The sequence below is a fragment of the Bufo bufo genome, chromosome 9 (assembly GCF_905171765.1).
Source record: "Bufo bufo chromosome 9, aBufBuf1.1, whole genome shotgun sequence".
Classification (NCBI taxonomy): Eukaryota; Metazoa; Chordata; class Amphibia; order Anura; family Bufonidae; genus Bufo; species Bufo bufo.
Window position 1 is genome coordinate 19569163 of NC_053397.1, and position 27690 is coordinate 19596852.

Sequence of the window (27690 nt, forward strand, 5' to 3'; positions counted from 1 at the left end):
GTCGCTTATGTGGTCATTACAACTCCTCTATTTAGTCTGGTCTCACCCATCATGCTATGCGGTTAATAGCTCCTTTCTGGTTGTGGAAGTGCTGGAGTTGGTTCTCCAGTGAGTTCCTGCTCGTCAGCGTACTTCAGAGATAAGTGCCTTTTTCCTATTTCTTGTTTGTTGTATTCCCCTATCTTTTGATATTAGGCTTGAGGGAGTCTCCTGCTCCGTCAGCTGGGAAGGAACAGGTCATCTTTTGTCCTGACACTATTTCTAGGGCACTTTAGGGTCAGATAGGGTTCTAGGTTCCTGCGTATGAACATTCCTACCATCGAGTCAAGGCTCGGTTTAGGGATTCTCTAGATGGTGACCTTTCCCCCTTCCCTAGTTTCCAGGCATAGTACCTTTTCCCTTCCCTCCTGTGTTCGGTGTGGAGTTTACCACCCACACCGTACCGTGACAAAATCTCCCCCATAGCCTGTAGTCTGTAACCATGGAGATGCATAGACCTGCATTGGAGCTGTATATAAAAAAAACTGTAGGCTCATACTAATTAAAGGGCATCTGCCAGCAGATTTGTACCTTTGACAATGGCCGACCTGTTACATGTGCGCTTGGCAGCTGAAGGCATCTGTGTTGGTCCCATGTTCATATGTGTCCGCATTGCTGAGATAAATGATGTTTTAATATATGCAAATGAGCCTCTAGGAGCAACGGGGGCATGGCAGTTGCAGAGAGAGCAGATCCTCTAGGTGTAATGGTAACACCCCCGTTGCTCCTAGAGGCTCATTTGCATATATTAAAACATCATTTATCTCAGCAATGCGGGCACATAGGAACATGGGACCAACACAGATGCCTTCAGCTGCCAAGTGCACATGTAACAGGTCAGCCGGTGTCATAGGTACAAATGGCTGTTCAGGAACCTGGGAAAGCTGAGTGACAAACCTTGTGTTAATTTTGGACTTCAGCAGCAAAACACCATTTAGTTTAAAGGTTTATTTGTAGATATCTGGAGACAGATGAGGACTACAGTATACAATTCCTCTGAAAGCACAAATGTACATATTCTGCATACGTTTAAGTCTGAAAAAAAAAAAGTTGTTAAATACTGTACAGCATCACCCAGCTAGCACTGCGTACCCTCAAAGTGCAAAAATCAGCGGATCCCCCCCCCCCCCCCCCCACAACTGCGCATCCATCACTTCTGTCCTTCATCTTGGCTGGACCAGTAGAAAGCCCTGCCCACTCAGTCCAATCTTATCTATTGCAGAACCCGTGGTAATAGCCGGGGTCAGATACTCCAGAACGTATTGCATAACCCCTGAAAGATCAGGGTGCAGCTAGTTTATGAGAGATGCGATTAGCAGCCATGTCCCAATAACTAAGTAGATGCTGGGCCAAGGGAAAAGGAGAATGGGAGTTCAAAGCTTTACCCTGTCTTTTTTTTTTTTTTTTTTAGATGGTAGTGGGGCGCCCCCATTCTGTATGGAATGGAACAGCATGGTTGGTGCTCAGATGTGCGTGGGCAGGTTCTGAATGGGCGCGGAAGGCGGCAGTGGACGGGGCTTGATCTCACGAGATTTCATGTAGGAGAGGAACTGCTCTGGGATCTCGGCTAAAACATCCTTGGCAAGCCGGGCCATGCTGAGAATTTGGTTTCCGGAACGGTCCACGTAGTCGCGAAATGGCACAAACTGTAGAGGGAAGAAAATGTACAGTCAGCAAGGGAAGAGGTCGGGTGAGGATTTGGAAGATGGAGCATATCAAGTTTTTTTTTTATACGGGTTTCAATCCTTTAGGGCCCCCCCCCCCCCCCCCAAAAAAAGAAAGAACATGGTTGACAACTCATATGACAACTTCTATGTTTCCATGGTAACAGACTACTACAAAGAAGCCCTGGGTAGTCTGTTATTACATTCCCTTGCCCTTTTTTCTGTAGCAATAAGGATGGGGGGGTTAGAAGAAGTGGAGTAACACATGCAGAATAAGACTACACCCTGTTTGTAGTCTGTTACCATGGAGACACATAAGTCTGCCTTTGAGCTGAATACACACAACAGCCCGATGTTTTCAGTCGCCTAGCATTCGCTGCTTCATTTAGATGCTTAGGGCAATAAAATGTTTGCAAAAGTCTACATATCCTTTAATACTTCACCTGCACTATGTCTCTTTCTGCCAATCGGCCTCTGGAGGAAACGCGGACCTCATCTCCATCCAGTTCTTCCATTGCTGTGGACAACAAGACACATGAGTTTTACTACCAGATCAAAGTAAACCTTCTTCCAAGAGCCGGACTCCTAATGCCCACATTAATGCCCACATACCCTAATAGCCAGTGATGAGGCAGATCCAGGAAGATCTGCCTCATCACTGGCTATTAGGGTATGAGGCAGGTTGAGGCCCAGTGCCCTAAAGTATTTACTGTATACAGATACCGTAGCTCTGGGGCTCCTATTAAAAAGCTGTTACCTTAAAGGGGCAGTGCTCTCTTAAAATGAAAGTGGGCAACTGGACCCACAGGTTGGCTTTAAAGCATAGCAGTTCTGGATACAGTACTATCAAAAAAGTTTGAGTCAATTTGTGGAAATTGTTCAAATTATTGGATCCAACCAGTACTATGGTCAGTGGTCGGACCAACGGACATCGTCTTGGCCAACGAATGGCTTCCGTTTTAATACATAGGGCCTATAGCTGATCTATGACTATAGACCCACACAGCTAATGGTAAGCCAACTGGTAACCTGTATACCACCAATACCCAACTGGTGTCCCCAGGGCTCGGTGGTGACCCTCCATTTCCTGATGGCCACATACAAGAAATAATCTCTATATGCTACTGCTATAATGTCTATATACTCCAGCAGTGTATACAGCGCCCTGTCTATTTGGATATTGTTCCGGATGTTAGTAATTTGGGTGTAGTGGCCCTTTAAGAAAGTTACTCCTCTGCACCTCCGTTAATACTAACTAAAAAAGGAAAATAAATTGTACATGTGAAATTTATAGTTAGGCGTCTGGTGGCTGCGCTATAGGTTTTCTCTTCACAGAGGGAGATCTGCTGCCAGTGCAACCGCGCCAAAGCCAGAGACCACAGCGCTAAATCCCGGACAGGTAAGTTTGTGACAATACTACCACATAGCGGCCACGGAATACTTTCATATAATTCCCACACAATACTGCCATTCAGTGCCAAAATAATACCGCCACTTGTGTCAAAATACTACCATACAATACCTGACCAAGTGAAGGGGTTAGAGGTTGAAATAACGCCATTACAAGTGTCATAGACGCCATTTTACTGTGTGTAATGACCATGTAGCAGAGCTGTGTGTTTAATGGGCATGTAGCAGAGCTGTGTGTAATGAGCATATAGCAGAGCTTACATATCAAACTTTGTTATTGGTAAGGAGGCTGCTGATATGTCAATTTGGGTGGGCTGCCAGGCCATTTGCTGCGCCACTGTGGAGGACACCTAGGCAGTGGGCTTCCCATTACTGCCAGTGGAGTGGCGGCCTGGTGTGGTAAGCAGCCTCTTGCAAGAGGTGCTGTGGGCACTAGTGGATCTATAAGCATCTGGGTCTGAGGTGAATACACAGCAGGAATTGGGCAGGTATGCGGCCACTGTGTATGGCAGTGTTATGTGTAAAGTAGACAACCCCTTTAAGACATCTCCATGACATTTCAAAGTAAGCTATGTGACCCTAGTCAGGGCCACACTCCTACTGCCTGAAAACTTCCCTTTAAGCAGTTAGACTGTCTATCTCTCTTTCACCACTAGGGGGATTTATAATTGAGGTTATTCAGCGCTGTAAATAAATTACTGCAGAGCTCCCCCTAGTGGCAGCTGCAGAAATATAATATTTTATCAGTTACATTAATATGTGCGTGAAGGCAACGAGGAGATTTAGATGTTCAGATCTCTTTATCAGAAAGCAGAGCCCAGACCATTATAACATTATTAAATAAAATTGAATTATAGGTACACTTCCGTGCCCGAGACCACCACCACTATAAAGTAATAACAATAATATATAATAGTATAATTAGGATAAATGGTTAACCTCTAAACCTCAAGGGAAATAAGAAATTAACCCATAACCACAAAGTGTAATAATATAATACACCTTCTTCCACCAGGACTATTAGCGATCAACCGCTACACCACCCTAGACCACCAGGAGTATGATAGGAATAACTAATCACTAATTGAAACCAATGTGAACACGTTTGATGCCGTTTATGTAGAAATTTGTGGAAAGTCCATATATTCAGGGGAGTTTTGCTGCTTCTGTTGTGTCCACCAAGACACTTGGAACCCCCTGTGTTTGCCCCTGCCGGTCTTACCCTCCCACTAGGGCATTGTAAGGATAGCTAATGCCTTAATAAAGCCTTTTCTTCATAATAAAGGCAGAAGTGATATTAATATTGCACCAGCGCAGAGAGCGAGCGGGCTGCAGGGAGGGGGGCACTCATACTGCCATGTACATACATAATGCAGTGTGATGAAGACACATGATGTGACACCAGCGCGGTCCCGAGCATTGGCGGACGCAACGTTTCAATAATGTAAACGTTCCTTCTCCTATGGGAACAATGAACCGAGGAAACAGATGAGTCAGCCGCTTCTCATGCGCCGACCGCGCTGGAACGTATCATCAGCATCATATATTGTGCTTTTTGTTTAATTATTTTATGCATGAAGGAGCTTGAAGTAAATACAGGAATGATTGCTGCCGTACAAGACTCCATAATGAGGAAGCCTGTTGTATAGGAGTACATGGAGGCAGCTCTTACATTCCTATGCACTGCAGGTGAACTGTTCATACTAAGCTTCCTGGTTCATGAATGGAGCACCAAGACATCAGGATAGTCATAACTCTACTGTTGGGCCTCCTCTGGCCTGGATACAAGATGAGATACGGTAGGGCATGGAGGCACGCAGGTTCCTGGTCATATGCGATGGCTCCCCAGATCATCACTCCAGCAGTTGGGGCAGTGTATGGCTCCATAGTAAGGGCAGGATTAAAGCGCTCACCAGGAGGTCTCCATACTGGAACCTGAGCGCCATCGGATCCCAAACAGAACCTTGATTTATCGCTAAAGACGATACGGTTCCAGTCCGCAGCCGTCTAGGTTTCGTTCGCGACAACACTGCAAACGAAGGTGATGTGGCTGGCTGCCAATGACAGGACACAAGATGCACACCATGACACCAAACTTCCTTCTGCTAAGCGCCTGAAAATGGTCCGGACAGAGACAGGGTTGTGTAATGAAGGAGTCGCCTACGTGTGGATGGTGGACAACCAAACTGTGGGGGCTGCTCATGCTTGTCGTCGGATCAACGATCCTCTATAGTGGACATCTGTCTGGGCCGTCCACAGCCTGTTCGCCGTGTGTGTCCTCACCCAACCACTGCTCCCAACTCCTCCTAAGGCTACATTCACACGTCCGTGTGTGTGGATCCGCAAAACACTGACATCGGCGATGTTCGTTCCGCATTTTGCGGTCCACACATCGCCGGCACTTAATAGAAAATGCTTTTTCTTGTCCGCAATTGCGGACAAGAATAGGACATGTTCTATATTTTTCGGGATCGGAATTGCGGACCCGGAAGTGCGGATCCGCAATTCCAGGTCCCATAGAAATGAATGGGTCCGCAATTCCGTTCCGCAAAATGCGGAACGAAATTGCGGACGTGTGAATGGACCCTAACAGCGAGGTCTGAACAGCCTAGATGGTGGGCAATTAATTGAAACAACCATCCTGCTTCTCTCAGTCCAATGATGTGCCCCTCTCAAAGTCTGTCAACTGAGCCAAATGTCTTCAAGTGCTTCGTAGAGGCATGTCTAGTAGTCAAGATCTCTCACCAAGGAGTGCACCACCCAAAAGTGGCCTCTGAGAGCCTTTTTATAGGGCAACGGGGGAAGCACTTTTACACCCTTTTGTGGCAAGACCCTGATACATAACTGCATGGCAATTATGTATCAGACATTTCTATTTTTTTGTTAATCAGTTTATTGAATATTTGTCTATTGATCTATATATCTCCTATCTACTATATATCTATCTCATATCTATCTATCTATCTATCTATCTATCTATCTATCTCATATCTATCTATCTATCTATCTATCTATCTATCTCATATCTATCTATCTATCTTATATCTATCTATCTCATATCTATCATCTATCTATCTATCTCATATCTATCTATCTATCTATCTATCTCATATCTATCTATCTATCTATCTCATATCTATCTATCTATCTATCTCATATCTATCATCTATCTATCTATCTATCTATCTATCTATCTATCTATCTATCTATCTATCTCATATCTATCATCTATCTATCTATCTATCTATCTATCTCATATCTATCTATTATCTATCTCATATCTATCTATCTATCTCCTATCTATCTATCTATCTATCTATCTATCTATCTATCTCATATCTATCTATCAATCCATTTATCTTCTATCTATCTATCTATCTATCTGTCTATCTATCTATCTCATATCTATCTATCTATCTATCTATCTATCTATCTATCAATCCATTTATCTTCTATCTATCTATCTATCTATCTATCTATCTATCTATCTCCTATCTATCTATCTGTCTATCTATCTATCTATCTATCTATCTATCTCCTATCTATCTATCTATCTATCTATCTATCTATCTATCTATCTCATATATATCTATCTATCTATCTATCTCATAACTCTCTATCTATCTATCTATCTATCTATCTATCTATCTATCTATCTATCTATCTATCTATCATCTATCTATCTATCTATCTATCACATATCTATCTATCTATCTATCTATCTCATATCTATCTATCTATCATCTATCTATCTATCTATCTATCTATCTATCTCTATCTATCTATCTATCTATCTATCTATCTATCTATCTATCTATCTATCTATCAATCCATTTATCTTCTATCTATCTATCTATCTATCTATCTCCTATCTATCTATCTATCTCATATCTATCTATTATCTATCTATCTATCTATCTATCTATCTATCTCATATCTATCTATCGTATTGTATATTATCTATCTAAAAGCACACTTTTTCTATATGACAGATGCAGCTCTTGGAAGCAGTTCACATTGGCAGGCTTTTCGGGATGTATACTTGTACCCGTATATTTGCACGCTCCACCACCTCTTCTTTCACAACCTTTCAAGCCCTGTAATTTTCCTTAAATATTTTAGCGGTAATTCATGGTTAGTCCAGTTCTAGAATCACGTCAGGATCAGTGATATGTTATTTACCTACTAATTTGTGAGTGAACGGCCTGAATCTGGGTCAGTGCCCGACGCTGGATGTGCAGTTCTGAGGCCGCTAATTCAGTTCAGAGATAAATGATGTGACTTTCCTGCATCTACGTTGCTTTTGGAGATAAGAATTCGCATGGAATATCCACACACACGTTCTAATGTCTGGGGAGGAGGTTTGCTCTGATGGGAAAAGATTCAGATTTCTAGCGTATTAGAAGGCGAAGTTATTTTCACATCCAGGACCATATCAAGGTCTGTGGAGACCACCGGGAGCAGCATATTCGGGGTCTCTCCCTTCTAGTATTAATTTGAATTGCCACTAAAAGGGAATCCTAGAGCAGGGTTCTTGCTCCCTGTCTACATGACCACCATGTTTTACGTAAGCATTATATAATACTACATCTCCTGGTAATAATAGCTAAACACTGGCGGTTAGAGAAGCCGGACTCACGGGGATGAGATGATTGGCACAATAGTGCAGGTGGAAAAACCCTTTCAGACTGTCCAAATAATAGTGATGTAATGTGTATTACATACATAAGGTGAAAATGACAGGCAGTCTAGTAGCGCCATACAATGCTAAGTTTCATATAGTGGCCATATACTACTGCCTTACGAAGTTAATATAATACTGCCATACAATAGCAATTTAGTACTACAGTGCAGTGCCTTTATAATACAGTGCCCGTATTATACTGCCTTATAGTATCTACAGGTGAAACTCGAAAAATTTGAATATTGTGCAAAAGTCAAGGCCTCATGCACACGACCGTTGTTCGGGTCCGCATCCGAGCGGCAGTTTTTGCGGCTCCAGTGCGGAACCATTCACTTCAATAGGGCCGCAAAAGATGCGGAGAGCACTCCGTGTGCTGTCCGCATCCTTTGCTCCGTTCCGTGGCCCCGCCAAAAAAATATAGCATGTCCTATTCTTGTCCATGATGCGGACAAGAATAGTCATGTCTGCAATGGGCCGCTCGTTCCGTTCTGCAAATTGCGGAAGGCACACGGGCGGCTTTCGTTTTTTGCGGATCCGCGGTTTGCAGACCGCAAAAAAACTGCACGGTCGTGTGCATGTAGCCTAATGCAAATTAAAAGGAATTGTATTAATGCAGCTTAAAATTTGAATTTTGTGAAAAGGTTCAATATTCTAGGCTCAAAGTGTCGCCCTCTAGTCAGCTAATTAATCCATACCCCCTGAGCAAAGGGGACCTCAAAACTGAGACTTTGGGGTTTTCATAAGCTGTAAGCCGTAATCATCCAAATTATACCAAATAAAGGCTTGAAATATCTCGCTTTGCCTGTAATGAGTCTCATATCTTAGTTTCACCTTTTAAGTTGCATTACTGAAATAAATGAACTTTGCACGATATTCTAATTTTTTCGAGTTTCACCTGTATTTATTACTACCATACAGTGCCTATATAGTACTATAGTAAAGTGCATTTATAATGCTGTCACAGAGTGCATATATAATACTACCAGACAATGCCCATATACAGTGAGTGCAGAATTATTAGGCAAGTTGTATTTTTGAGGATTAATTTTATTATTGAACAACAACCATGTTCTCAATGAACCCAAAAAACTCATTAATATCAAAGCTGAATATTTTTGGAAGTAGTTTTTAGTTTGTTTTTAGTTTTAGCTATTTTAGGGGGATATCTGTGTGTGCAGGTGACTATTACTGTGCATAATTATTAGGCAACTTAACAAAAAACTAATATATACCCATTTCAATTATTTATTTTTACCAGTGAAACCAATATAACATCTCAACATTCACAAATATACATTTCTGACATTCAAAAACAAAACAAAAACAAATCAGTGACCAATATAGCCACCTTTCTTTGCAAGGACACTCAAAAGCCTGCCATCCATGGATTCTGTCAGTGTTTTGATCTGTTCACCATCAACATTGCGTGCAGCAGCAACCACAGCCTCCCAGACACTGTTCAGAGAGGTGTACTGTTTTCCCTCCTTGTAAATCTCACATTTGATGATGGACCACAGGTTCTCAATGGGGTTCAGATCAGGTGAACAAGGAGGCCATGTCATTAGATTTTCTTCTTTTATACCCTTTCTTTCCAGCCACGCTGTGGAGTACTTGGACGCGTGTGATGGAGCATTGTCCTGCATGAAAATCATGTTTTTCTTGAAGGATGCAGACTTCTTCCTGTACCACTGCTTGAAGAAGGTGTCTTCCAGAAACTGGCAGTAGGACTGGCAGTTGAGCTTGACTCCATCCTCAACCCGAAAAGGCCCCACAAGCTCATCTTTGATGATACCAGCCCAAACCAGTACTCCACCTCCACCTTGCTGGCGTCTGAGTCGGACTGGAGCTCTCTGCCCTTTACCAATCCAGCCACGGGCCCATCCATCTGGCCCATCAAGACTCACTCTCATTTCATCAGTCCATAAAACCTTAGAAAAATCAATCTTGAGATATTTCTTGGCCCAGTCTTGACGTTTCAGCTTGTGTGTCTTGTTCAGTGGTGGTCGTCTTTCAGCCTTTCTTACCTTGGCCATGACTCTGAGTATTGCACACCTTGTGCTTTTGGGCACTCCAGTGATGTTGCAGCTCTGAAATATGGCCAAACTGGTGGCAAGTGGCATCTTGGCAGCTGCACGCTTGACTTTTCTCAGTTCATGGGCAGTTATTTTGCGCCTTGGTTTTTCCACACGCTTCTTGTGACCCTGTTGACTATTTTGAATGAAACGCTTGATTGTTCGATGATCACGCTTCAGAAGCTTTGCAATTTTAAGAGTGCTGCATCCCTCTGCAAGATATCTCACTATTTTTGACTTTTCTGAGCCTGTCAAGTCCTTCTTTTGACCCATTTTGCCAAAGGAAAGGAAGTTGCCTAATAATTATGCACACCTAATATAGGGTGTTGATGTCATTAGACCACACCTCTTCTCATTACAGAGATGCACATCACCTAATATGCTTAATTGGTAGTAGGCTTTCGAGCCTATACAGCTTGGAGTAAGACAACATGCATAAAGAGCATGATGTGGTCAAAATACTCATTTGCCTAATAATTCTGCACGCAGTGTAATACTGCCTTACAGTGTTTATATAATACTGACATATAGTCTATATTTAATACTACCATACAGTGCCTATATAGTACTAGACTACAGTACAATACAGGGATGGACTGGGACAATAAAGTGGCCCTGGACTTCAGCCAGACCGGCCCACTTTATTTTTCCCAAACACACTAAAAAAAAAACATAAGTAAAAACATATAGCATAAGATGTTATATACGGTATGTATCATCCACAGATTCCCCATAACGGTGCCATCCACAGATCCCCCTCCATAACGGTGCCATCCACAGATCCCCTTCCATAACGGTGCCATCCACAGATCCCCCTCCATAACAGTGTCATCCACAGATCCCCCTCCATAATGGTGCTATCCACAGATCCCCTCCATAAGTGTCATCCACAGATCCCCCTCCATAACAGTGTCATCCACAGATCCCCCTCCATAATGGTGCCATCCACAGATCCCCCCCATAAGTGTCATCCACAGACCCCCCCCCCCATAAGTGTCCTCCACATGACAGACCCCCCCCCATAACAGTGCCATCCACGGATCCCCCTCCCTATAACAGTGCCGTCATCCATAGATCCCCCTCCCCGCCACTCACAGTAGTATACATTAATAAATCGGTATCCGGCTGCAGCAGGCTGCAGACAGTAACTTTAATTTTAACACAGCGCTCATGAGCTCATCTCATCTCTTTACTACAGTACCTTACATACATTCAGCTCCCGCCTCCAGCCTCCAGTAACAAGTGCGTGCGGCAGCGCTCACTCACTGACGTCACGCGCCTGCGCCGCCTAGTGGGAGGAGCAGGCGTGTGACGTCAGTGAGTGAGCGCCGCCCCCACACTGCCTGCTGTTACTGGAGCTTTACCCCCCTGATGGCGGCCCTGGCCGGCCCATAATTCGATCGGCCCACCGGGATTCTCCCGGTACTCCCGATGGCCAGTCCATCGCTGGTACAATACCTATTATAATAGCACCAGACAGTGCCATTGTAATACTGCCACACAGTATTGATATAACACTACCATACAGTATCCATATAATACTGCTTGTAGTATCTACTTAATACTACCATACAGTGACGATATAATAATATTGCCATATGTTACATATAGCATACTACCATACATTGTCTATATACTATTGCTATGCAGTCTTAATTTAATACTACCATACAATGCCTATATAGTACTGCACAGTAAATATATTAAATTACCTCAGAGTGCCTATATATTACTATGCAGTGTATTTATTATAATGCCATACAGTGTCTATATTCTATTGCCGTACATTATCTATGTAATACTACCATGCAATGTCTATTTAATATTACCATGTCTATATAATAGTGGCATAAAGTACCTACATTATACCGCCATAAAGTGCCTGTATAATACTTGCATACCGATCCTATATAATACTGTCCTACTGTTCATTTAAAATACCTCCTTGCAGTATCTACTTATTATTATAAATAGGAACATTAGAAAATTCAACAAAACCAAAATGCCTCGTACCTCCTTCTGGTTCTTATCTCAATCCACTGCACCACCACTAACAGCTATACCCCCCAGATCTGTAGTATTGAAGACCCCAAAGCACTGGATGGACAAGAGGCAGGGGCGTAGCTATAGGGGGTGCAAAGGTGGCAGTCGCTACCGGGGGAGGGGGGGGGGGGCAAAGACCCTTGTGCCGCATAAGAAGACACTGGTATTATAGAAAGTGCATGCTGGTCAAGTTACACCTCTGGCTGGAAGGAAGGGGTTAGGTCAAGAATTTGGCAAAGGCGAGGTGGGGGGGGGGGGGTTATTTTTTGCCTCAGGGGCAGCATGAAGGCTATGTGGCTCCTGGCCACAAACCACTGAGGGAAGGGGGGCCCAAGCTGAACTCTTGCACCAGGGCCCATGAGCCTTTAAAGGGAACCTGTCACCAGTTTTATGGTGTCCTAACTAAGGGCAACATAAATAAGTGACTAATTCTCTTAGCAAAATCCTGGGTCACTTTCTTTAATTGACCCAGTCAATCTGCCAACATCTTGTATTGAAAAGCTCCAGCTCATAATAATGAGTCCTGAATATTTATGAGCTCCTGACTCTCCCCGCCCACCTGCTGCTGATTGACAGTTATTTTCCATATGAATCAGCAGCAGGTGGGCAGGGGAGTGGCTATAGCTCTGAATTAAAAAAACGCTGGACTCAATGACATCACGCTGGACTCAAATCAGCTCATTAGCATGTGGCATCTTTGTGTGTATATTATGAGGTAACCATCTGTCACACCAGTAAGTGAATACATCTAAGGTACTTTTTTAGTAGTTAATGATTGTATATAATTAGTTAGATTATAATCAAATATCCACATGAAAGGTTCCTTTTAACTACACCCATGATGGGATGGGAGGGAAGTGGTAAGTGGTGTTTGGTGCAGGGACATTTGGGCAGTAGACCCTAGCACCACGTGGTGACTCCATGGCTGGAACGGCGCTGCTTACTGACTTCTCCATTGCTCACTGTCTCCTAGAACAATCCTTTTATATCCCGCTGCTATTACTTTAAATGTGTCTTCCTCTCCCCCTGCCTCTCTGCCCTTGCTCTTGCTGTAGGCCAGCAATAACCGGTAGCCATGAGGCTCGCTGACACACTCCGGCAGAGCTGACAAATGAGGTTAAAGTTGCCCCTTTCATTTTGATGTTAAAACGTTGCACTTAGAATCTCATTCTGATAGGAAATGACTTGTAGAAACGCCTCCGATGCCCTTGGAAGATTAATCGCCCCGTACCATGATGTCTGTAAATCTTCTTTGCACCGTGAATGTGATATATTTGCCGATCCGCTTTTATTACACTTTATCTGTCACTTAAAGAACGCCATCTTTATCTTTTTTTCCATTTTCAAAGCAGAAAGGAAATATAAGGAAATGTAACATCTCCTCTCACCACCATCTAATCTGAAAGAAATTCTTTAAGGAGCCCTCCATGTAAGTGGAATGGTTAGAAATCTCCTTTCTGAAATCCTTCAGACTTCTAAATGAAGAATTTTTGCAGCACTTGAATAAAGGCTGATAACGCCCCCAGCAGGTGACAACCCCAAGCCTCCATGACACTGTGCTATCAGGGGATCATATATATACGTGTCTGACTCCACTGCTTCCCCTTGAGATAAGCGGTGCCTGTGGTGTATGCTGGTTGGTTGGCACTGGAGCAATTAAAAGTCCAGTGGCCTCTCTGTCCCATAAGAGGACACCAGGTGATGTGTGATAGCATGCAAGCCAACAGTCACAAGTTTGCTGGGACAATCCCTGGACCTGGATGAAAAAGGAGCAGTTGGGTGGTTTATGCAAGACATGCCCAAAAAGTGTGGGACATTCTTGGGCAATCCCAGGGTAGGGCTGTCCAATTTTGGCCATGCAAATGTTGGTGAGTCAATGATGCTGACTACTGCAGGCAATATAAAATGGTAAAATAGGTAACTTACCATCGAACTCTGCGGGGCCGACTCCTACTATAATAATGGACAATGGTAATGATGACGCCTAGAAAAAAAAGTAGAAGGTTTAAAAGAGAATTGAGGTCATAGTAAATATCACTATACTCCCACCTCTGAGCTCCTACCACTGCGCTGTTACCACTGTGCTCCCACCACTGCGCTGTTACCACTGTGCTCCCACTTCAGTGCTCTACTACCACTAAGCTTCCAACTCTGCAATCCCACCTCTGTTCTCCTACCACTGTGCTCCTCTGTGCTCCCACCTCTGCGCTCTTAACACTGCTCTTCCACCTCTGCACTCCTACTACTGTGCTCTTACAACTGGGCCCTTTCCACTGCGCTCCTACCACTGCGCTCTTATCACTGCGCTCCTACCACTGCGCTCCTATCACTACACTCCCATCTCTGCGCTCCTACCACTGAGCTCCTATTACTGCGCTCCTACCACTGCGCTCCTATCACTGCGCTCTTACCACTGCACTCCTATCACTGCGCTCCTACCACTGCGCTCCTACCACTGCGCTCCTACCACTGCGCTCCTATCACTGCGTTCCTATCACTGCGCTCCTACCACTGCGCTCCTACCACTGCGCTCCTACCACTGCGCTCCTGCCACTGCGCTCCTGCCACTGCGCTCCTATCACTGCGCTCCTATCACTGCGCTCCTATCACTGCGCTCCTACTACTGTGCTCCTACCACTGCGCTCCTACCACTGCGCTCCTATCACTGCGCTCCTACCACTGCGCTCCTACCACTGCGCTCCTACCACTGCGCTCCTACCACTGCGCTCCTATCACTGCGCTCCTACCACTGCGCTCCTACCACTGCGCTCCTACCACTGCGCTCCTATCACTGCGCTCCTACTACTGTGTTCCTACTACTGTGTTCCTATCACTACGCTCCCATCACTGCGCTCCTACCACTGCGCTCCTACCACTGCGCTCCTACCACTGCGCTCCTATCACTGCGCTCCTACCACTGTGCTCCTACCACTGCGCTCCTACCACTGCGCTCCTACCACTGTGCTCCTACCACTGTGCTCCTACCACTGCGCTCCTATCACTGTGCTCCTACCACTGCGCTCCTACCACTGCGCTCCTATCACTGCGCTCCTATCACTGCGCTCCTACTACTGTGTTCCTACTACTGTGTTCCTATCACTACGCTCCCATCACTGGGCTCCTACCACTGCGCTCCTACCACTGCGCTCCTACCACTGAGCTCCTACCACTGCGCTCCTACCACTGAGCTCCTATCACTGCGCTCCTACCACTGCGCTCCTATCACTGCGCTCCTACCACTGCACTCCTACCACTGCGCTCCTACCACTGCGCTCCTATCACTGCGCTTCTATCACTGCGCTCCTACCACTGCGCTCCTATCACTGCGCTCCTACCACTGCGCTCCTACCACTGCGCTCCTACCACTGCACTCCCATCTATGCTCTCCCACCTCTGCTCTTCTGCCACTATGTGCCTAGTACAGCGCTCCTACCACTATGCTCCTATCACTGTGCTCCTATCACTGCACTCCTATCACTGCGCTCCTATCACTGAGCTCCTACCACTGAGCTCCTACCTCTGTGCTCCTACCACTGCACTCCCATCTATGCTCTCCCACCTCTGCTCTTCTGCCACTATGTGCCTAGTACTGTGCTCCTACCACTATGCTCCTACAGTATCTCTGAGCTCCTACCACTCCACTCCTATCTATGCTCTCCCACCTCTGCTCTTCTGCCACTATGCTCCCATCTCTGCGCTCCTACCACTATGCTCCTATCTCTGTTCTCTTACCACTGAGCTCCCACCACTGCACTCCTACCACTCGAATTTGGTTGTTTCTGATGCCCCCCCCCCCCTTCCCCATACATCTCAATGTAGAGTGATAGCCATACTGTTACTGGTATTTTAGTTTGACTGACGTCCCCGAGGCAGGGAGATATGTCATCTTGCCTCCGGTGGCATCCTGTGCATATGCAGTGAGATGAGGTGTACTGGCCTCGACCTCGTCTGTACACTGCGCATGCGTCAGGCCATGGTGCAGCTGGCTTAAGATGATGTACAGTATCCCGGCCTCAGGGATTTCAATCAAGCTAGAGTGGGCATGTTTAGGGCATGGGCACCGTGACTGTTTACATTAGGCGGTTACTGATAATATAGACAGGGACACGTTTAGTATGAGCCAGGGGTGGTGGTTTAGGGATCTGAGAGCTAGTGACAGGTTCCCTTTAAGAAAAAAAAAGGCAATTTTCAGCTAATAAGTAAAAAAAAAAAAGACGAAGTCAAAGCCCCAGGCCATAATTAGGAAACCCTGAAGTTCTTATGGTCCACTGACGAGAATAACGAGGCCTTTTATGACGGATCCCCTTGATGCCGCGCTGCATGGAGCAGACAAACCGCGAGTACAGTCGGCAAGCTTCTCCCTTCTCGTAATATCTTCTTTGTAGGCTTTTGCTCGGGAACACAGAGCCTCGCTCTTCTACAAAGCCTCCCCTCTCTCCCTCTACAGGATTATTATTAACCTTCCTCCATTTTAATTGGAATTAATGTCAACTCTTCATTAAGTCAGATTTTCATCGGCGGCGAGAAAGGATTTTTTTCATTTCCTAGCCTACTGGGAGGCTTGTATTGTGTGCGCCGGTTTTCAGATACTAATTGCCATTCTTCGCTCCCTCCTACATGGCCCAGAGGAAATATGGTGTTATTCCTCCTCTCTCCTAATTTCTCTCCGATGAGCGCTACCTGCTGCCCCCTGCCCTCTGTTATAGAGGACTTTACTCCCTTATCCTGGGCCTTGTATTCCTTATCACAACATAGCCTTGTAATGAAGCCACTTGACTACCTGTTCCTGAAAGGCAGGATATGTAAGTGCTTAAACACATAATAATGTGATATTTATGTGCTGTAATATAAAAAGGGTCTCTTTTTTTTCTAGCAACCCCGCCACTCTTGTCTGTTGGCTGTACCCGGTATTGCAACTCCATTCTAGGGAATGCAAGAAAAGACATACATTTGGTAGGTAAGCAAGAAGCAATGGACAGATGGAAGGGAGTATGACTGTGAGATCAGACTACATGCAGAGTTTGTTTGCAGTCTGTTACCATGGAGACAGATAGGTCTGCATAGGAGCTGCTGATATGAAGTGGAAGGAGATTTTTTTTTTTACCAAGGCTATATGCAAAGTCGCTTCATGTTTTATTTTAGATATGTCTTCTTGTCTCTGGTGGCATCCTGTGCATGTGCAGTGAGTTGAGGCACTGGAGCAATAAAACTGGTTGCAAAAATGGACATACCCTTTAACAGACTAACTATCATAGAGGAAGACTCTGCGATTTCTATGTGCCCGCAGCAGAAAAGGTATCTTAACTGACCTTCCAAGGGCACATGCAACATGCCTACCAGTAGGGTCTTGCGCTGGAAAGGGCCTTTTCCACTTTGGCGATTATGGTGGTATGTTCCAGGTTTTGCTATGGAGCCCCGTGGTTACTTTTTATGCCACTACTGACATAACTGTGTAATGCCAAGGAAGTAAAATAGGACAATTATGCCAGTATGGTGAACAATAATGGATCTAGGGCTCAAGGAACACCCTGGGCAGAGCTGAGATTGTGGCCCAGATTTACTATTAGTTACACAGGGTAAGCTTGGACCAGGCAGTGTAAAAATCCACCAGATTTATCGGTGCATCCAGAGAGCTAACTTTTGGTTGGCTTACTTTTTCAGCTAAGCCTCACCTCCATGTCGAGTGAGTGTAAAAACCTGTCTAAAACAATAGATGTGACTGTTTTCCCCAACTACTCCGCATTTTGTCAAGTCCCAAACACAATAGAAAAGCTAGGCCATTGAGTAGTGCCTAGTGCAGGGCCTAAGGTGGCGAAGCATGACAAAGAACACTAAAGAGGGAGTCCTTGTGTCATGTCCCACCCCTGAGGATCCGTATATCAGTTTTGCCTAAAGTGGTCTGCAATAATAGTAAATACAACTGTACTTACATTGACAACGGCCTCTTTGGTCTGTGCCATATCAGAGATGACTCCGTCGGTGATGATCAGGAGGACATAATACTGAGATCCATCCGTCACTTGACCTGCGGCACTTTGGAAGAGCATAGATAAAGGATAAATTCTCCTATCCAGCAGACTGTCGCACATGTGACTACTACTGTGTATATACAGTATATATATATATATATATATATATATATATAAAAAAAATCCAAAAAGCACCCAGCCCTCTATGTATAACTGCAAACATGCAGCATAACAGCAGATTGAATAAATACTAAAGGAATAAAAGTCATTGTAGATAATGGTCACATTGTAACACCCTTAAATCTACAAGCATGACAATAGCCTTTGTTTCCCCTGTTATAAGGTTCGCTTATTCTAAGGTTTGAATGATACTGCCGGACGACTATACAAAATTCCAATAGTCAAGTGGATAGGGTCAGCAAGTTGGAGAAATGTGATTAGGGAGAGGAGAACAACGACCTATTGTCCTCCTTCTTATGGCGACAACCTAATTATGACATGCTGGGATATATGGTACACGCGACCTTTTCATCAATAATACATTGCACTATTCAAACCTGCCTTTCTGGGGCTCAAACACTATGAAACTCAATGGGTCATGGTACTCTCCTGGGCATGGTGCTCCTTGTCAGGTTCATCACTGACTGCAATGAAGCTCTCATTCACTTCCTTTGATCTAGCAAAGAATTGGGATTCCAGTGTTCGAGCCCTTAGTGATATCAATACATTAAATTGCAATTTTATGCGCTTATTATTTTTTGATTCATCTTTGTTTTGTTTACAGCTCCATTTTCTGAGACATAGCTCCAAATAATCTACCTAATAAATGATAAAATTCTGTCTTCCTGCAGCCACCACTAGAGGGAGCTCAGGAGCTTACTGCATACTGTATTACCACGGAGTTCAGTGTAGGACTGGTATGCATGGGCCCTCAATACTGCAGAAACCTTAGATCACACATATAATATTTACTTACCTGGCAACCTGATTAATAACTGGCGCAAAATTGGTTGGCCCGTAAAGCTGAACCGTCCGCAGACTTTTAAAGTACGCCTCCAGCACGCCCTGAATCCCCACGCAGTTTGGATTTTCCAGGTCGCCATTCTAAGAGCAAAGTGGGGTGGTGTTAAAAGACGCGTTCAATGTAATAAGAAAGTATAACATTCCGTTAATGAAACCTAGAAGAACCTCTGGACCATTAGATGCCAGATTAAAGGAATTTTAATGTATGAAGAATATTGGTATCTTCTCTTTCCTGCAGGCTGCTCATACAGTTATCAGTATAGACGTCTGTTTTTTCAGACAGAAAATATCAGAAATGAATAATTATTGAATTGATGGTCATTTCAAGTCAAATGTAAAAGCAGGATGACAATGCCAGGATGAATTTGCTGTCATTGTTACCCAGGCAATCGTCAATGGGACTAAAATGTGGTTTGTAGAGTCCATAAGGGTTTTAACTCTTATGGACTCTATCGCCTTCTCTGGCCGATGACCTGTTCACGCTAAGGGACAACTTACTGTAAAGAACCATGCACCATAAAAATAATAATTTAAGGCGATTTTTGTTTTGTTTTTAATTGCTTCCAATATTTATTTCTTTATTATTTTATGATAAAAATTTGTATATTATAATCAAATGATTATAAAATAAAATTAACAATTGCAATACACACAAAAGATACATTGTATTTCTTACAGAAAAACAAAACGATAAAATAAAAACAAACAAACAAAAAAATGCTAAATAGTAGTTTATTTTTTGCCTGTCTGACAATGAATTATAGAAAATATGTCGCAAGACATTTACAAACCAGTGGGAACTCATGGGAAATCTTGCCATCTGGTGGGATCTTGGCACCAAAGCCATAAGCTGGGAAGAATTTGTCACTGTCATAGTCCTGGATAATCTCTCCGACAGCTTTCAATGCCATGCCGTATGCGTTCAGCTGGTAGGGATTCATGTAGTGGAGGGAGGTCGGCTGTGAGGGGTTACCTGGGGATGCAACAAAACAAAATAACCTTTACCTGAAGTGGTAATATCCCTTTGATGGTATTATTGCCTAGCCCTCTCTCTATCCTAAGCTGCAAATTGGCCTAGATATGGCAGTATGTTGCAGTATAATGGCGTGGACCTGCCCTGGACTGCTGCCACTGACAGGCGGGCTGCTTGAGTGAATGCTCACTGATGGTGAGGAAACCGCTAATGACTAATTGTAAGGGATCGACGGTTTGTTTCATCTGGAGCGCAGCACCAGCTCCGAACTTCACAGCGGCGTTTGCGTTCCAGGCTGGAACGCAACGTGCGCGATGACGTCATCGCGCAACGTGCGCGATGACGTCATCGGCTCCTCCCTCACAAACACAGCAACCCGATATAAGCGCCAAGGGAGCTATACACGGCGTTCCACTAATTTGGAGTGTACGCCGTGTATGCTTCTAAGGAAGCCTCTCCTCCGTAGACCAGAGCTGAACCACAACCTGCTGGGACACATATTGCTTACAGCACTACCTCGCCGGCAATCGGGACCTTCTTAACAAACCACCTAAACCGCAAGTATCAGTCAATTCATTGACTGAATGTAGCTGGACTATCATCTCCTTTATATGAGTAAATATTACTTCGGCACCCTGTGTCTGCTTACAGCTGTTGCAAGTGAGGGGGGTGTCATACTAAACAAGAGTTAAGGACGGTGCAACTGTCTCTCCACACCAATTGTATCACTGCATCCACCTGTAGAAGGTATAGAATATCACTGTTAATAATTGATATAGCGTAGGGAACAGGTGTATGATGTTTGGATCCCTAACTCTCCGTATAGCTGATTGAGAGAGCCGCCTGGGAATCCGTCACTGAACCTGATCTAATATACTCACTCTCGTTCTGGGCCGTGTACTGGTTAATGCAAAACGCCTCCGCAGTTGAGATCCTCGCCAACCAGTTCGGTACATTACATATTAGTGGAACCCAAATGGATCCAGCGGAGTTAGCAAGACACATGGTCACCCTCTCACAGAGGATTGAGAACCTCTCAGAGGATGTTCTGAACCTGCAACTTGAGAACCAGACATTGCGAGACCTTGTCGCACAGAACACAAACCCCCCAAGGGAGGCGCCCGAACCAATGGTCAGTCCGCCGGAACTATTCTCAGGGGATCGTAAACAGTTCCGTGATTTCATAAACGCTTCCAAATTAATGTTTGAACTTCGTCCTAGGACTTACCCTACAGACCGGATAAAGGTCCTCACAATGATCTCCTTCCTTAGGGGGGAGGCCAGAGGGTGGGCAAATACCTACTTGGAGAGACAGGACCCCGTCTTAGACAACTACCACCAATTTTTCACAATCATGGCCCTCTTGTATGAAGACCACAGCAAGCAGCAGACGGCGGAATGTGCCATCAGGAGCATAAAACAAGGCAGACGGCCTGTTGAGGACTTTATTGCTGAATATACGCGGTGGGCTCGGGAGACTGAGTGGAACGATATTAGTCTCAGAAACCAGTTCCGTCTCGGCCTTTCCGAAGCACTGAAGGACGAATTGGCAAGAGGAGACATGCCCCTCACTCTCGATGATTTAATGCAACGTGCCACCATCCTCGACAGGCGCCTACGTGAACGTAGAGTAGAGAGGTGCTATGGATATGTACCTCCCAGTAGACCAACCCAGATGCACCCCCCTGAAGAAAACATGGAGATAGGTGCCCTTAGGGGTCCTCTAACAGAGAGAGAGAAAACCAGAAGACGCAACTTGAATCTCTGCCTATATTGCTCTTCCGAAGGCCATGGGGTAGAAGATTGCCCGGCAATACGGAAGAAGTCCGAAGGTAAGCAACACTCTCTATGTAAAATCGTAGTTCCCCAGTTCAGAACCCCGGGTTACTTATACACCTCTCTTACTCTACAGTGGGACCAAAGTCGACTTACCGTTGACGCAATGGTGGATACAGGATCCTGCGGAAATTTTATCGATACGCTGTTGATTAAGCGAAATAAAATTCCATTGATTAAAAAGAACTCCCCGATGTCCGTGAGTTTTATTGACGGCACTACTTCGGCCTCAGGCCCAGTTCAAACCCAAACCCTACCGGTAATGGTGACGTGTGTAAACAACCACACCGAATTCATCTCTTTTGACATTATATCTTCCCCTTTATTCCCTATCATACTAGGTCTACCATGGTTAAAACTTCATAGACCAACACTTCTATGGGACCAAGGGAAGGTAGGGTTAGATTCGGGGTATTGCCAGGAGACCTGCTATCCTACAAACCCCATATTACTGGTTGGGGGCACCCAGATACCAGACCTCTACCAGGACTTCGCCGATGTGTTCAGCTCTAAGAATGCTGAGACGCTGCCGCCTCACAGGATATATGACTGTCCCATAGACCTTCTTCCAGGAAGTGAAATACCCACGGGGAGGATCTACCCATTGGCGAAACCTGAGTTGGACCATCTCAAACAGTATCTAGAGGAAAACCTGAAAAAGGGGTTCATTAGCCCCTCTACTTCACCCGCAGGGTCGGGAATGTTCTTTGTTCGGAACAAGGATTCCAGCCTCCGTCCCATCATCGATTATAGGGCCCTAAATAAAGTGACGGTAAAGAACAGGTACCCACTGCCTCTCATTAATGAACTGATTGAACGCCTCAGCACTGCCAATGTCTATACCAAACTGGACCTTAGAGGAGCTTATAACTTGATAAGGATCAGAAAAGGAGACGAGTGGAAGACCGCCTTTCGCACCCGCTATGGACTTTTTGAGTACTAAGTGATGCCGTTCGGACTATGCAATGCTCCTGCAACATTCCAAAATTTCATAAATGACATTTTTCGTGATCTACTGGATGTTTGTGTCATTGTCTATCTGGATGACATATTGGTATATTCAGATAACATCCAAGACCATAGAAGACATGTGCGTTGGGTATTAGCACGTTTGAGAGCCCACTGCCTGTAAGCAAAATTGGAGAAATGCGTAATCGAAACGACCACCTTACCGTTCTTGGGTTATATCATCTCCCCCGAAGGGATTCAGATGGACCAGTCCAAGATTGAATGTATACAAAATTGGCCCACTCCAAGTTCCAGGAAGGCACTTCAAAGGTTTTTGGGGTTCGCTAATTTTTATAGGAAATTCATCAAGAATTATTCTGCGACTACGAAACCGCTTACCAGTCTTACAAGCATCAATACGAGATTCAAATGGAGTCAAGAAGCTCAGGAAGCATTCCAACTACTGAAGCACAGGTTCACGTCCGCTCCCATCCTCACCATACCTGACCCTAACAACTTGTACGTCCTCGAAGTGGATGCATCCCAAAATGCTGTAGGAGCTGTCTTATCTCAACGCTCATCGTTAATGTCACTCTTACACCCGGTGGGGTTTTTCTCCCGGACACTCAATCCGGCCGAGGTCAACTACCCCATAGGGGAAAAGGAACTTCTGGCAATAAAAAACGCGTTGGAAAATTGGAGACATATCTTGGAAGGCTCGAAACACCCAATCACTATATACTCAGATCACCGCAACCTCCAATACCTAAAAACCGGTAAGACATTATCCTCTCGCCAAGTAAGGTGGAGTTTTTTCTTCGACCGGTTCGATTTTCAAATCACATACAGACCAGGCTCAAAAAACGGAAAAGCAGACGCGCTTTCTCGGTTGAATGAACCCCATCCAGGAGCAGATTTCCCTTCATGGGTCATTCCACCCGAAAAAATTATCGCTACTGTAACTCTACGACAAAAACTCAAGGACAACTTAAACCTAAATGAAAAGGATCGTCCCTCAGGACTCCGCATGGATGATGAGGGGTTCTACTATAAGGAGAATCATCTATACATACCACCAAAACTTACAACACAAGTAATTCAACTATACCATGATACTCCCATGTCGGGTCATCCGGGCACCTCCAAAACCGTTGATTTAGTCCGCAGATACTACTGGTGGCCCAACATGATACAGGAAATTGAGGAGTACGTCGCCTCATGCGAGATTTGTGCCACCTGCAAACATGACCGTAAGCGACCTTACGGTTTACTAATGAACCTCCCGATTCCCTCCAGACCCTGGGAGTGGGTATCAATGGATTTTATTGTTGATCTTCCCCCCTCACATGGTCATAATACAGTACTTGTTGTTGTTGACCTACTAACAAAAATGGCTCATTTCGTGGCTCTAAAGAAGTTACCATCCTCAACGGAGACTGCTGAGGTTTTTGTGACAAACATAGTCCGTCTACATGGTGTACCTACAAAACTGATATCGGACAGGGGCTCACAATTTACCTCCAAGTTTTGGAAGGCTCTATGTGGGAAACTCCAGATAGACCATCGGATGTCCACTGCATACCACCCACAGACAAACGGACAAACCGAGAGAGTAAACCAATGCCTCGAGCAGTACCTCCGCTGCCACTGCTCTTATCTCCAAGACGACTGGGAAAGCCTGCTTCCTCTCGCGGAATTTTCCTATAACAACTCCAAAAGTGCCTCCACCCTTTATTCTCCATTCTTTTCGAACTACGGTTTTCACCCTTCTCCTCTCATTCCGATGAGTATCCCTACTAACGTGCCAGCTACTGAAGATTACATCTCCACATTGCAGAAGACCCTCAAGGAGCTTAAAGAAAATCTTATCCGAGCTAGAGAGCGACAAAAAATTTATTATAATCGACACAGAAGGCCGAATCCCCCTTATCAAGTGGGGGACTCTGTCTGGCTGTCCACCAAAAACCTCCGCTTGGGTACTCCCTCTAAAAAATTGGGGAAACAGTTCATCGGACCATTCCGTATCGAGAAGGTCATCAACCCTAACACGATGAAGCTTATCCTACCTCCTCGATTTCAGATACACCCCACTTTTCATGTTTCCCTGCTGAAGCCTGTTCGTCCTAACCCTTTTCCAGACAGGAACCCTGCTCCGTCACCTTCGGTCATAGTCCAAGGTGAGGAAGAGTTCGAGGTTGAGGAGCTGTTGGATTCAAGAAAGAGGGGGGGGAGACTTCAGTACCTTATACGATGGAAGGGTTACGGTCCTCAAGATGATTCCTGGGAGGTGGCCGACGTTGTCCACGCTCCAAAACTGCAGAAGGAGTTCCACCGCAGGTTCCCCGGCCGCCCCTCCCCTTCTGGGGTACCCCGGAGGGGTTCCCTTAGGAGGGGGGTACTGTAAGGGATCGACGGTTTGTTTCATCTGGAGCGCAGCACCAGCTCCGAACTTCACAGCGGCGTTTGCGTTCCAGGCTGGAACGCAACGTGCGCGATGACGTCATCGCGCAACGTGCGCGATGACGTCATCGGCTCCTCCCTCACAAACACAGCAACCCGATATAAGCGCCAAGGGAGCTATACACGGCGTTCCACTAATTTGGAGTGTACGCCGTGTATGCTTCTAAGGAAGCCTCTCCTCCGTAGACCAGAGCTGAACCACAACCTGCTGGGACACATATTGCTTACAGCACTACCTCGCCGGCAATCGGGACCTTCTTAACAAACCACCTAAACCGCAAGTATCAGTCAACTCATTGACTGAATGTAGCTGGACTATCATCTCCTTTATATGAGTAAATATTACTTCGGCACCCTGTGTCTGCTTACAGCTGTTGCAAGTGAGGGGGGGTGTCATACTAAACAAGAGTTAAGGACGGTGCAACTGTCTCTCCACACCAATTGTATCACTGCATCCACCTGTAGAAGGTATAGAATATCACTGTTAATAATTGATATAGCGTAGGGAACAGGTGTATGATGTTTGGATCCCTAACTCTCCGTATAGCTGATTGAGAGAGCCGCCTGGGAATCCGTCACTGAACCTGATCTAATATACTCACTCTCGTTCTGGGCCGTGTACTGGTTAATGCAAAACGCCTCCGCAGTTGAGATCCTCGCCAACCAGTTCGGTACATTACACTAATGCAAGTGGTGGAGGGCCACTTCCAGAGACTGCAACGTGGTGGGCCCATGCCTAATACTCAGAGCGTATTGTGGACTGTCAGTAGAGGTCCTGACGAGTACACCATCACACTCGCTGTGGCCTGAGCAAAGCGACTGCCCTGTGGCTAGTGATGACTGCCAGGAGTGAGGGCAGACAGTGTCTGATGCTAGCATAACCGCCTGGAACAGGTACCCTGTGTAGAGTGTTGCAAAGTGGCAACCTCCTGTGGGATTTAGGGACTGTCCTGCTACCTGAGGCATCTGCCTGTGGAATGAGGGACTCTCGTGTTGCCTGAGGCATCCATAGATGACGTGGCCTCAATGCAAAAACCATTATGGTGTTGTGTATTGCTATCCAGGACAGAAGGGCTTGATTTTTTTTACCCATCCATGACCCATGGGCCAATTCCTCTCCTGCTACCTGAGGCATCTGCCTGTGGAATGAGGAACTGTCATGTTGCCTAGGGCATCCAAAGATGACGTGGCCTCAAGGCAAAAACCATTATGGTGTTGTGTATTGCTATCCAGGACAGAAGGGCTTGATTTTTTTTTACCCGTCCATGACCCTTGGGCCAATTCCCCTCCTTCTTCTTTGCTAAATTGCAGTCCTGCACAGGTTCTTATCACCCAAAGCAAAAGGAACGAGACTAATCAAGGGTGGGCATGGATTCCCTTAAAGGGGTTTTCATGAAGTTTCTATACTGATGGCTTATTCTCAGGATAGGCCATCAATATCAGATTGGTGAGGGTCAGACACCTCTAAAGAAGTAGGGAGCTCCATGGGCCAGTGATGTCACATTCATTGTGGTCACATGGCCTGTTCAAGTGAACGGGTCTGGGCTGCAATACCAGGCACAGCCACTATACAATGCAAGGCGCTGTGTTTTTTAGGCTATAAGGAGGCCGCGGCACTCACCAGAGAGCCGTGGCCTTTTCAAACAGCTGATTGTTGGGGGTGCTCACTAATCAGATATTGATGATCTATTCTGAGGATAGGCCATCAGTACTGAACTCCCAGAAAACCCCCCTTTAAAATACCATGGGAGGTGATAGCTCTTACGTTATCCAAAAACTAGACATTGCCCCATAATTTTTGGAGCACTAGTCAGTGATATAAGTGAGGGTATTAGATTCCACCTGTCCTTCCATTCTTTTCCATACCTGCTGCGATGGATTTTGTGACCTGGGCCAAAAATAACATCTAGTCTGTGGGCCCCGGGGATTTAAATGCACCTTTCATTGCAGACTTTTCCTCTGCAGCTTCCACAAATAGACCCGTTTGGCTCTTCTGCTGAAGGACCGGGCGTTCAGCAGCCTCATTAAGTGGGGAGGTGAATTGACGCCATCTGCAAAGCCAGTCACAGAGCTGGCCCCCGCCGGCCAACCCGCGTGGCTGCGTTAATTCACCCGAATCTCCCCCCACAGACACTTGTTATTTTGGTAGCAGTGAGAGTCCAGCAATTAATTGGAATGAAGGAAGAAAGTTGAGGGAGGTAAAAAATAGTCTTCTCTGCTCACCGTTCGAAGCTGTAAAATCGATGGCTACTGTGAAGTTTAATTGCGTCCTACGAAAAAAAAAAGCAGGAAAAGTAATTGCAGATATTTCGCCTGACTCATACGCTACGTGTGATGCGATGGCTGGATGATTTGCCAGGTTTTCCTCTGCTACCGACTGAACGCATTTTACCCTGATGTATGGGAGCACTGCTCACATACTGTACAAAGGCCACACGGATGAGCTACTTCTATGGCACCCTGTACAGAGATAGTCACCCCTCACATCAGCGCCTGAATCTAATGGGGCCCCCAGTCTAGTACCCCTACGTCCCAAACACTCACGCTTCATAGGAAACCAATTACATTA

At 45.3% G+C, this 27690-nt stretch overlaps 1 protein-coding gene across 1 annotated transcript; it reads right to left on the reverse strand.

Moving 5' to 3' along the window:
- Positions 1–1502: 1502 nt before the first annotated feature.
- On the reverse strand, positions 1503–27384 carry LOC120979760 (copine-9-like). The gene is made up of 7 exons (XM_040408716.1): positions 27345–27384; positions 19696–19877; positions 18858–18985; positions 17843–17945; positions 13839–13896; positions 2147–2220; positions 1503–1685 (listed from the first exon to the last, which is right to left on the reverse strand). Exons 2-7 carry the CDS (start codon positions 19843–19845, stop codon positions 1503–1505), a joined length of 696 nt encoding a protein of 231 aa, XP_040264650.1. The 5' UTR covers positions 19846–19877; positions 27345–27384.
- Between the last annotated feature and the right edge of the window lie 306 nt (positions 27385–27690).

What these genes read in the sequence shown, in the direction of transcription:
- LOC120979760 (XM_040408716.1), bottom strand. Translation starts at nt 19,845, where the DNA reads ATGAATCCCTACCAGCTGAACGCATACGGCATGGCATTGAAAGCTGTC. An exon ending in CCAAAGAGGCCGTTGTCAAT is followed by an intron (nt 13,897 to 17,842) that starts GTAAGTACAGTT and finishes TTTTTTTTCTAG; the next exon opens with GCGTCATCATTACCATTGTC. An exon ending in CAGAAAGAGACATAGTGCAG is followed by an intron (nt 1,686 to 2,146) that starts GTGAAGTATTAA and finishes TTCCCTCTACAG; the next exon opens with TTTGTGCCATTTCGCGACTA.